An 11,853-nucleotide genomic window follows, 5' to 3' on the forward strand; every position below is an offset into this window, starting at 1 on the left:
TTCGACCATGTCAAAAAAGTTGAGCAAAGGTACCAAAAGACAAGCGCTAATCCAGAGCAATTGTTTGGTGCTAATCTGGCGGCGTAAAACGGTCTCCAACGCAAGAAATCACTGCTCAAATGCACTCAAATTTCGCTGTGTTTGCATAATTTCGAGTGATTAAAGGCAATGCAAGTATACTGTTGACCTGTAAATGGATTTTCCACGCTGCTTTCAGCGTGGAGTACCCCAAAAGAGCTAGACCCACAGCTTCAGGTCATTTATGCGGCGATGGTAGAAAGTTGAAAAGTGAGACTCTAGTAAATACTAGTAAAATGCTTAAATACTGCCTGTAAAAGATTGTACTATTGATCAAAGTGTAATATCCTGTTACATCTGCATACGACAATGTTGAATATCGCAATTGGCCATCAGGATCAATCACTGATCGTCGGCACATTGAACAATTGATAGGTATATAAACGTTTCATGATGGATCTCACACTTGAGGGGGGGGGGGTATTTATTGATAAAGGAATCTAGGTAGTATATGTTGTTATTCTTTTCTACGTGTTTCTCTAATAACGGAAGAGGGGTTTTCATCCACAATCGCACCATCTTCATCATTGCCATTTTCTTTTTCGTTCAAAGTAGAGGTCGCGGTGCTGACATTGTTCATATCCTCTCTCATCACATAGGCTTTGAGCCCCAAAGTAGCGAGTAGACCAGCCGCAGCAAATGCAAACGATCCCCAAAAAGACATTTTCACTGCTTGCATATATACATCCATCACAATAGACTGTGTAGGTTCAGGTAAACTCCAGAGATAAGCAGAGCTTTGGCGTACAAGTTCAGGTGTCACTCCAGGCAATTGCATTGCATGCAATTTGGAGCTCAATGTGTTGGACAGAATACTTCCCTGTGCTGTGATGCCTGTTATACCACCTACTTGGTCACAAAAGGTCATAAAGGCTACTATAGCAGGTACACTGAATTCACAATTATAAATCAACATAAACTCTTGGTTTGGATGATGGGTCCACTTACTGCTCAATTGAAACGGATGCTTGCGCTGTAATAATTTCACTGTTGATCATGCCACCACTTCCTATGCCTGTCACTACCATTAATCCCACAATCAACCCACGGCTTGAATCAACATTGAGCAGCTGCAACAGTCCACACGCAATCACGAGTATACATAAGGAGCTTCGAGTGGCCCATGTATATGTGCCCGTCTTGACAATGAGGAGCCCTGTTAATACATTGAATATACAAGCGAGCAGTACTAAGCATAAAAGCTCCAAATTAGACGCCATGGCTGACTCCTGTCGTATCACCGAAAGATAAAGAGGTACGTAGGTCATGAGTGATTGGAAACAGCCTCCATAGCAGAATGCAGCAATCAGGATAAGCACAGTGCTGCGGTTTGCAAAGATACCGCGAGGAATGATCGGATCTTTGGCCAGTCTTTGCTCAAATACAGCAAATACGATCAATAACACACCTGCGACACATAATAATGCAATGATGACAGCACTCCTCCATGGATAAGTGGTTCCTCCCCAGCTCAATGCCAGTACCAAACAGACTACACCAATGCACCAAAGTATGATACCAATGAAATCGACATGACCGATATTCTCGCTGTATATGCTGCAATGGCCTTCAATGGCAATGAAAATCAACCCTAATGCGACCACACAGCTTTTTAACAATTAGTTAGGCTCGCATCCTTCTCAACTATAATACAATCCAATTCCTACTTACAATCCAAGCTATATGTAGTATCGTTAGTATAATGAGCATGCATTCAAGGCAATCACACCTACAGCCATCCAAAAGACAGATCTCCATCCAGTATTTTCCGCAGCGACACCGCCTGTGCTCCACGATCGATTAGCCATCACATGTCAACCGTGATAAACTAGCATGTAATACTCACCAACAAGCGCTCCCACGACATAGCCTAATCCCCAAGATATCCCCAACATGGATTGGTACATGCCAATATATCGCACAGGAATATGGTCTAAATGTATCCTTAACACAAGAGATCGAAATCATCATCTGACGGTATGTATACACTACCTGCGACTACAATCTTCATCAATGTGTCAAATGCGCCTATTCCCAATCCACACAGTGCACGTGCAACAATCAACATTACCATTGATTGTGCCGCGCCGCAAAGTACAGCACCTATCAAATAACTTGCTGTTGCAAACAGGAAACATATTCTTCGGCCAAACATGTCTGCACATCGTCCATATAAGGGCTGAGATGTGGATGCTGTTAACAAAAAGGCCTGAATTATAGAAATTTGTTTTATGTGTGTGTGAGCAGAAATCGAATATGTGATTATTAATCGTGAAAATCTCGATATTTACAGTGTTGACCCAGCCGTATAATCCAAATCCATTGAACTCTGTGAAGCACGGATAGTCTGTATTAGCATAATAGAACGCTTGACAGGCGAGTGTAAATACCTGTTGCTATCAATGGTGTGTTGCTGGCTACGATGATATTATCAAAGGCTGCTAGAAACGAAACTACACATAGTCTTGTTAAGGGAATGAATACAAACAATCAAATACATCTGATCCGCCGCAATATATCGACACTTACGAAGCTATAATCAAATAGAGTCTCTTCAATGGTGGTTTCTGGCCCTCCACATCATGATTCGATTGCTGCATCATAGTGATTTGTAAAAAAAAAAAAAAAAAAAAAAAAAAAAAAAAAAAAAAAAAAAAGAGTTGAAGAGAATCAAGAGTTATCAACGGATTGCTATAAATGCTGTATTTTAATTGAGTGGTACCTGCTTTTTCTCTTTCCGGCCCTGGCTTTGGCGTTTTCCATACTGAGACACATGTCAATTGTGTATGCGGATCAAGAAAATTGAACCTAAATTTGAGTATGCAGCTTGGGACATATCAGCGTAACTAAATTGCACGCAATGTTGAGATCAAGCCTAAGCAGAAAAAGCAAATGTTTGTTTTTTGACGCCAACGTACTCTTTCCCAAAAAACCTTTCCACTGTGTAGCAATCGCCGTATAGCTAGATGTTTTTTACTCGGTTTTCTTCAAGAAGCCTTGATGAAATCCGTCACTAACAAAACTTCCTACTAATAAACATTGAAATTTTACTTTTTAACATACTATTATCACTTAGAAAACGCCTCTAAGTGGGGATATAAAGTGCTCCACGTCTGTCTCAATGAGAATAGCTCATATACCAGCACATAGCATACTGACATTACGTCTTACTACCTAAAAGCGTGCAAACACAGTGAAATCTGAGTGCATTTGAGCAGTGATTTCTTGCGTTGGAGACCGTTTTACGCCGCCAGATTAGCACCAAACAATTGCTCTGGATTAGCGCTTGCCTTTTGGTACCTTTGCTCAGCTTTTTTGACATGGTCGAAAATCGACCAAAAAAGCATGAGGGATACCTCATGCTTTTCACCGAAAATCAAACAATCGCGTTTTTGACGTCGAAAATGAAGACTTTTACTATGGCACATATTAATCTGAAATGTTTCTCTCGATCCAAAGCAGCCTCTGAAACTCTGTTTGTGACACCTTTGTATATAAAATCTCGACATTTTGGCCAAAAACCTCATTTCATATTTTCAAAGACTGCTAGATGAGTTCAGTCAAAACATGCTTTATAACTAGCACCATTGAATGCGTCTCGAAAAGCACTCCAAGAAAGCATAATGGAATGTGGGATGATCAGCACAGTTTATATAGTCGAAACTGGCAAAATAGTTCAATCAAGTCGCAAATGGAGTAAACCCTGTCCAATCTTGGATGAAAAAAAAAACAGTCGGAGATAGAATAAAATGTGGCTGCCCAAATGCCTCCTGATGAAGTTGAACGATGGTTTTGAGAGCTAATTAAGAGAGTGTTGCGAATCAGAAAGTACTAAAGTAGCTCGGCCTTACCAGCTTCCTTTATAATATATTTTAATATCTGACGGGATCAATTGTAAAAAAATGTTACAAAAGTTAGAAATATTCACTATTTATCAACTCTGTTTTCAAAAATGTTAATGTCTTGCAAACAAATCTGGCAAGTTTTACAAACATTTGCTTCATCAAAAGCCTAGAGACGAATGGCCAGGGCGTTGTTACATCCGATCGTTGCTGCCTAGTACTCCTTTGTGCGTCTGTTAGGCATGGTAAGAGAAGATACTGGTGCTAAATTTTGTAACATCATGCCATTTAATTGATGGGAGACTAGTTCAACTCCATATCGAACTGTAAATACACTCTATACAGGGGTCTATCTAATAAGCATTTTGTCAAACGCAAAACTCTCATTTTTAACTGATTGTCTTGCGATTCAGAAGCATAAACTGTATCTTTTTTTCGAAAGATACATGTTCATTATCTCTGTCAGGCACAGCATATTTGTTTTACGTAATTTTTATGCAAGGCAGTGATTTCAAGAGGTGTAATAAACTTTATGGTGTCAATAATATGATAAGCAAACGTCTTGGTTGGGAACAAACTTGTACGATGGGATACGCTTCAGCACCATGTGAGTATAGATTCTATTCGATGGCAAATTCCCATGTGCAGAGTACACAATCATGCATGAAATTACCATGTAATTTAGCAATTTCAACTTGAAACTTATAAAACTCTTTCTGTTATCATTCAAGCATCAAAATTAGATTGTTACTTGTCCACACGTGTAACAAAAGTTGAACCCTGATAGAAAAAGGTAAGGGCCTTCTTTTGGGCAATGAGCAACTCACTCTCCCCAACAAAACAAACTAAAATGTAAGTTATTATTCTTTTTGCTTCTAGCTTGGAAAATCATCAAACGAACGCTCTAGTTACACTAGGCTTAAAGTAAATGTAATCTATACATGCAGGAAAAACGTTTAAAAGAGTAGATCAGATATCAATCTTTTGTGTGTATATATTATGTAAGTTTCTGATGATGTGCATGCAAAATATAACAATCAAGCCATGCACAAGAGTCCAAGCACAAGCGGAAACAAGCAATTCCTTATCTCCCATTCCTCATGGCTGACTCCAACTGACTGGCTTCTTACACTACCTCCTCCACATTTGTGTTACATGTTATACCACAGACAGCAAGTGAGAGAGCGTAGAGAGAGAAACTACCGACTTTCCCCGGATTTTTCATTTGTCCAATGGTAATGTTTCCTTTACATCCTAATATAAACTAAGATTCGATAACGCGGAGTAGAAAGGGGGTCTAGAGTGGGTGAAAATCTCAGCATTTGCCTCCATCGATTTACTAAAAACATACAATAGATAGAAATGTCAACATCTGCATTTGATTGGTGTAGTTGATACAGATCTGATTTGTGTTTATTTATTTGAATGCGCTTAAACCACCTTTGATTCATTCGTCTTACTATCATGAGTTGCGTTTATAGTTAGAGAGGTAGAGCCTAAAATAGATAAAAAAAAAAGCCCAGCCCTTCTTTCTTTGGTATGTAGCATACATGTGGTATAAGAAGAAAAGAGATATTCCAGCGTACTTTAAATGGATCAAGATATAACTTTGATCAAGCTGATTATGATGAAATAATATGTATTACGTATGGTCTCTTCTAGCTCAGTGATATGGTGCGGGTGTATCTGGGGCTGCTATTATAGATGTATATATTGGATGTATATGGGTGTGGGAGTGATGTAGACAATATGAAACTGAAATATAGAATATTGTGTCTATTTTTGATCTAACACATATCAAAGCAGAGAATCTGTGAGAAAGAACATCTAGTTTAGCCACTATGAACAGCCTGATTTCTTGGATGTGTGAGAGAAATTATGGCCATCTTGTTGAGTATGAGAAACTTGTCTAATGTTACCCCACAAAAATATCCAAATTTATTTGTTTTGTGGTCATTTTTTTGCTACAAACAACAACAACAACAACAAGCTTAAAAGTTTCAAATAGATTTTCTCATTGAAAAAAGAGAGAGATGGCGTATTCTTCCAACAATTCTCTCATCCAATGAATGATTTGTGAGACCTGTAGATAACCGAAAACATGTGGAACCGCCATTTATTGTGTGTTTTATATGCGTGTTTGTGCTAATGTGTGTGTGTGTGCTTGTGAGTATTTTTTTTTATCGGCAGCGATCTTTGTTATTGTCAGGTACACTAAAGTATCGATAAGGCAGACTTGATTGAATGTGGTCCGAGTGTGAGAAGACATCAAAAAAATGGAATCTGATGATACCACCAACTATATATATATATAAAAAAAATAGTACTTTATAACGTTAGCTGTCATTTTAAACATTTGTGCAAAAAAAAAAAGCTTAAGCAAATGCTATCATTTTATAGAGTCATTTTTCTATCCGTCGTATTCTATCATGGATTCCATTACCCCCCAAGGAAAGAAGCAATCAAGAAAACATAGCCTGATTTAGAAGATGAGAATTCGGCTCATTTCCTAAATGTAGCAATGCTGGTGTATGAGAAGTTATCATGTCCCCCCCCCCCCCTTCTCGAGTGTAGTACTACCCTTACAGTCAACAGCCCGGATCTGCGGGTTGTCATCCCGCTTCATATGTTAATAGCATGCACTGATATCAATCAACAATTACTCGAGAAGAAAAGAGACAACATTTTATTTTGGTATTAAGAATAATAGGAAAGACATTAGCAAAAAAAAAAAACGCAGCAGTGAAAGTGTGAATATGAAAAAGAAAGTATTTACAATATGGTATGAGATAAGAAACGGATTTTTAGGAAAGAACAGCAGATGGAGAAGTTGAAAAGGTACTGTAAATAGGATTGGAATGAGAGTTATAGAAGCAATACTTGTTGACAAAGTCAGAGTAGCTCATTTGAAAGCCTTCAGCCGAGATTGGCGGCGAAGCAGGGGGTTTTGAAGCAATTGCAATAGGTTCAGACTTTTGATAGGTAACAGCAGGAGCAACATCGAATTGATGGGAATCACCAAAGAAGACGGGAGGGGTATAATTAAAGATTTCAGTATCAACAGGAGTGCCAGGTGGGGAAGGAGGAGGAGACATGGGCTTGCGAGCAGCAGTAAGAGAAGCAGTGAAATCATATCGTCTACCCAATACCTTTGTAGCTTCTTTCTTTTCCTGGACAGTTGTTTCGGGAATGAAGGGTGATGAGAGTGTGTTGGTGGTGGTAGTGGAGGATGGTGATGATGTTGGTGTAGTGGTAGTGGTGATAGGAGTGAGAGCCTGCTCTTTTTCATCCATGAGTGTAATGCTATTGGTATCGTTGTGTTTAGTATTCATAATGGATTCATCAGGAGTCATGATGATTTGATAGTTCATGCCATTGTTGTTATCCCAGTACTCTTGATCATCGACAGTGTATCTCAAGGCAAGGTAGACGGTTTGAGTGGCTTGCTTTGCCTCCACAGGAATTGAAAAGTAGAATCGATCCCAGGTGTTTGATGTGCTTGCAATTGACTCACGGTATTCACCAGTAGTTTCTGAGTAAGTACGCCATAAATCAAAGGTGTATCTGATGGATACGAGTTTGTGAAATGAAAGATTGGCTGCTCTGCAACGGCCCTGGATGATAAATTTGTTCTCTGCCATGTGTTCAACATCACCATCAATCAATTGCACCGCTTCCATACGGATCTTGCTTTCAGTATTGTAAAAGATTTGGTTTCTTGTAGGCCAGTTGGGCTGTGTAAGCTTGTAGTCATCAGCTGATGTATCCATAAAGGGAGGATCATCCTTGACAGTGATGGGTGATTGAGTTTTGAAGAAGTAGCGAACTTGTTCAAGCTGATCTTTGTCATCATGAAATCGAACCAACTTCTTGTTGGATGTGTATTTCTGTTGCACGACAACGGGATCATTGATCTGATGTGTGGAACGCTTCAACATGACTCTCTTTCTGTATTGATGAAGCATTGGGTTCATGTAATGGGATTGAGTTGGAGATAGGGCAGATGTCATTCTGAGATATATATATATATGTACAAACAAACGAAAAACGAAAAAGTGAAAGAGAAAAAGTGATAGATACAGGAAAGAAAGACCAGATAAAGCAGAAAAAGAGGCTCTATTTATAATGGAAGGAAATAGACCAAGGTGAATTATTTAGAGTTCGTTTTGGTCGTTTCACCAACTCCATAGATTTTGCTCCGTTTATATCTGATATTTTGCAAACTGTCTGGACCTCTTTTTTCTTGGACAGTTGCACAAGATATATGATTATTTATTTAACAACCATAAAGTAAAATAAAAACCCCATAGTTTATTTACTTTAGATAGATATTGCTTGTTCACACACAAGAACTTGTTACACTTTATTTGTTATTTTCTCTATCAATCCCCCCCCCCACCTCATTGAATAGAAATTTTCTTTTTCGTTTTAGAATGGCGTCAAAAATGAAGAAAAGATGGTCCGAGTGTCATTTGATCAGACGAGAGAGAGAGAGTGAGTGAGTGCGTCTTTTTGCATTAAGGGCCTCTGAATCTTTCTATTACAGTCATTCTCGGGGAATATTGCGTTTCTTTCTATCTAATCGATAGAGAGCTGTTATGGCTGTCATTAAGGTTTGCGAAATTTATTTCCTCTCCTCTTTTCAAAAAGCTGATAATGAGACAGTTTGAGCATGGCATTTCATTTTACCCGCTTATTTCCCGTAGTTCATCAAAACAAGTGTGTGTATGTGTGTATATACGCATGTGTGTGTGTGTGTGTGTGTGTGTATGTGTGTGTGTGTGTGTGTATGTGTGTGTATGTGTGTGTGTATGTATGTGTGTGTGTGTGTGTGTGTTGGGCGCATTGTATATATCATGCGAATCGATCTTGTGTTCAATTGTTGTTTTGTTTGTTATAACAAATTACAGCGTAAGTCAACAATGGTATCCATTCATTAGCCCTTATTCTCTGCCCTGTATTTCCAGCTCTCTGTCTCCTCTCTTCTTTTTGGGGTGAAACAAAAAAAAAAAAAGGATATTCTTCTCATGTCTCAAAAATTGAGCGATTTGCGCTCAACACACGGCAATTAATAATGGAGACATTTCTCTTTCTATAGTGATGGAAAACAGAAAATTTCATGGAACGATAAAAATGTTTTGTAACAACATGTCAACCGACGAAAAGAAAATAAAGTTCAAGATATGCCTTTGAAACAGGAAGCAATCATGAATGAAAATGTACTCATATCTGCAAGAGCAACATTTGAAACGATAAAAAAAATCCACATTGATTTGATCTTGGCGGGAAACAAGGAGTACTAGAGTGAATTAGGATAGATTGCTATTTTTGCGATAAATTTGTGTCTATATGGACGAAATCATAAACACAAATGGCACTGGCTATCAGACATGCTTGCATAAATTGGTCAGATTAAGGTTCGCAATCATTGGCACTGTTCAGTTTCAGGTTCCTGGCAATCCCGAAAGATTGTAGCCATCGTTACTCATTTTGGGAAAGCCTGTTCTGTTCTTTTTTATCTCTAAATCGCCGCATCAATCCAACACCAAGACAATATAAAGATATACTCCTTATTGCGAATGAGACAAAACCTTAATTCAATCAATATACCTGCTTGAGGTATTAGATTGTAAAAATGGCATTATCTTTTTTTTTTTTTTTTTTTTTTTTTTTTTTTGGCTTGCGCTCAAAATGATTCAACATTGGATCATTCTATATGGGTTTTTTGAAGGGCTCATTTAGCATCAAGATTTAAGACATGAAATATAGTTTGAACTTTATTTTCGAGGTGTAGAGTATTTATCACACTAGTTTGATATGGGATCATCTGTAAAAAAAAATTTTTTTTTTCTCTAATGCATGACAATCCATCGATTTATAAATTTCTTCCCAATGGCCTTGTAAATCTTGTGCCACCAATGTCAAAAAAAATCTATTCTTGTAACCATTGACCATGTTGTGAAATTCTTAGGTAAGAATTATAAGATTTTGAGGTGTGATTTTGTCTTGGCTAGTGTGGAAATGACACATTATTAGTAAGCCCATGCACACAGAGTGAAAAAAAAAGGAGGTTGATTGCCATTGCTCCGGTTTAAAACCCTCTTGAATAAATCGCATGGATATTTATTATAAAAAAAAGGGGGGGTTGATTTTATTCTACGATAAACGAATGGTATATGATATGATACATACAGGAAAGGCAGAACAGCGCACGATATATAAAGAAAAAAATTTCTTTTGATAGGGAGAATCTGGTAAGATGTACATGTTACAAAGGCGAGGCGTTATCTCATCTCCGAACAAGTGGTAGCATGAAAGGCAAATCCTGGCTGTCTTGATGGCACTCCTTTCACAATTGGGCAATAGGGTCTACCTTGATCATGGTCAGTCTATATACATTGCTCATGTATCTCAAGTGCTACCTTCAGATGTCCAAGATGCTTTTCTCTTCTTGCTTGCTCTTTTCTTGATGTCTTCAGTAGTTTCATGGACAAATGCATTTGGAGGATTGGATACAATCAACGGCAGAATGCGTCTGCGTGCATTGATAAACCAGTTACTAATTTGATTCAAAGTAAGATCGGTCTTGATCCTTAACCCGCGCTTCTCCTCTTCGGTTGGGTATGGATGTCGGCTATGATCAATAAGCCATTGCTTTAGTATGGCTGTTACGCTCTTTGGCAGATTGCCTCGTCGTCTTCTACCATTGTTGTTGGCAACCTTTGCCTTGTTGTTGCCTGTATTAGACTGGACAGATTTTCGGCCTTTTGGTTTGACATGTTGCTCTTTCTCGGATTCGCTGTCTTCGATTTCGTCAATTTCATCCTCCTCTTCTCCTTCTGCATCATCGTGCTCTTCATCTTCTGCATCTTCTTCATTTTGTTCCTGACGGCGATGACGTTGGTGGTGTCTTTGGCGACTGCGGCGGCGGTGAGGTGGTGCAGAATACCATTTATGTGATGAGCAGCTTGATGAGGTGGGTGAGGTTGGCATGTATTGACTACATGGAGGGGGTGTTTCGGGTGGTGACAAGTCTTGACGTCTGGTATTCTGAATGACATTACTCCAAAACTGAACATTTGTTTTCAGCATTGCATCCACCTTTTGCTTTTTCAATTCAATCAGCTGATTATCACTACAGTACTCAGCTGCCTTTGCATCATGAAATAAGATGATGGGGCTAAATATACGGATCTAATGGATACCAATCAACACGATGCGAATGGAATGAGGCGAGGGCCACACCGCCACTGGCAGCAAACACTTACACTGGCATCATCTGCAGATTGGCTTTGTAATGTGGTAGCAGTAGAGTGATACATTTTTGTTTGACGGATATACAGAATGTATGCGAAAGAGAGAAAAAGAGAGTGAGATAAAAAAGCAAAAGGCAACAAAAACGTACAGCTATTTATATAGTGCACTCAAGATTTCAAGGGACGTGCATATGAAAGCAGAAAGGCGTGAAAATAAAATACGGATGTGTTAAGGACTGATTGATCGGCACAAGGCAAAGGTTTGTGATATTTAGAGTGGGTAGCAGCAGCAGCAGCAGCAGCAGCAGTTATTTGTTGTTGTTGTTGTTTTACAACTTTTAGCTGGTTTCGTAATTCGATAAAAACCTGTCAAGCGAGAAAGAGAAGATGGATGTAATTGACACATCTCCATGCTCTTTTGGTTGATTTGGCCTGTGCTCTGTGTATCATGCCTTGTACTGGCTTGAATGCCATGTTGCTCCCCCCCTCCCTCCCACTCCCAGAGGTCTTGATCTCTCTTTCAAAATGACCATTGCATTCAGCAATCGACTGCAAAGATGTGAAATAGATCCATCATCCATGATTAAGGAGGTTGGTATAAATAATTTAGTCTCTCCAAGGGGTTCACGAGGGAAGGGGGAGATCAGAAGAGGAGAAGGAAATCGAAATAAACTGAG

At 38.9% G+C, this 11,853-nt stretch overlaps 3 protein-coding genes across 3 annotated transcripts; all 3 read right to left on the bottom strand.

Annotated features, from left to right (window-relative positions):
• Window positions 1-535: 535 nt before the first annotated feature.
• Window positions 536-2,681, bottom strand: ATC70_011676 (uncharacterized protein; the record flags this gene model as incomplete). Its single annotated transcript, XM_064830862.1, has 9 exons — window positions 536-968; window positions 1,027-1,686; window positions 1,750-1,757; window positions 1,812-1,861; window positions 1,925-2,011; window positions 2,071-2,287; window positions 2,370-2,407; window positions 2,469-2,542; window positions 2,608-2,681. The coding sequence occupies 9 exons, from the start codon at window positions 2,679-2,681 to the stop codon at window positions 536-538; spliced, it is 1,641 nt and encodes a 546-aa protein (XP_064683364.1).
• A 4,043-nt stretch (window positions 2,682-6,724) lies between these two features.
• On the bottom strand, window positions 6,725-7,930 carry rec14 (Ski complex subunit Rec14; the record flags this gene model as incomplete). Its single annotated transcript, XM_064830863.1, has 1 exon — window positions 6,725-7,930. One exon carries the CDS (start codon window positions 7,928-7,930, stop codon window positions 6,725-6,727), a length of 1,206 nt encoding a protein of 401 aa, XP_064683365.1.
• Window positions 7,931-10,204: 2,274 nt separating this feature from the next.
• Window positions 10,205-11,242, bottom strand: LCB1_2 (serine palmitoyltransferase component; the record flags this gene model as incomplete). The annotated part of the gene is made up of 3 exons (XM_064830864.1): window positions 10,205-10,293; window positions 10,343-11,114; window positions 11,189-11,242. 3 exons carry the CDS (start codon window positions 11,240-11,242, stop codon window positions 10,205-10,207), a joined length of 915 nt encoding a protein of 304 aa, XP_064683366.1.
• Between the last annotated feature and the right edge of the window lie 611 nt (window positions 11,243-11,853).

The sequence above is a fragment of the Mucor velutinosus genome, assembly GCF_035048745.1.
Source record: "Mucor velutinosus strain NIH1002 chromosome Unknown tig00001564, whole genome shotgun sequence".
Classification (NCBI taxonomy): domain Eukaryota; kingdom Fungi; phylum Mucoromycota; class Mucoromycetes; order Mucorales; family Mucoraceae; genus Mucor; species Mucor velutinosus.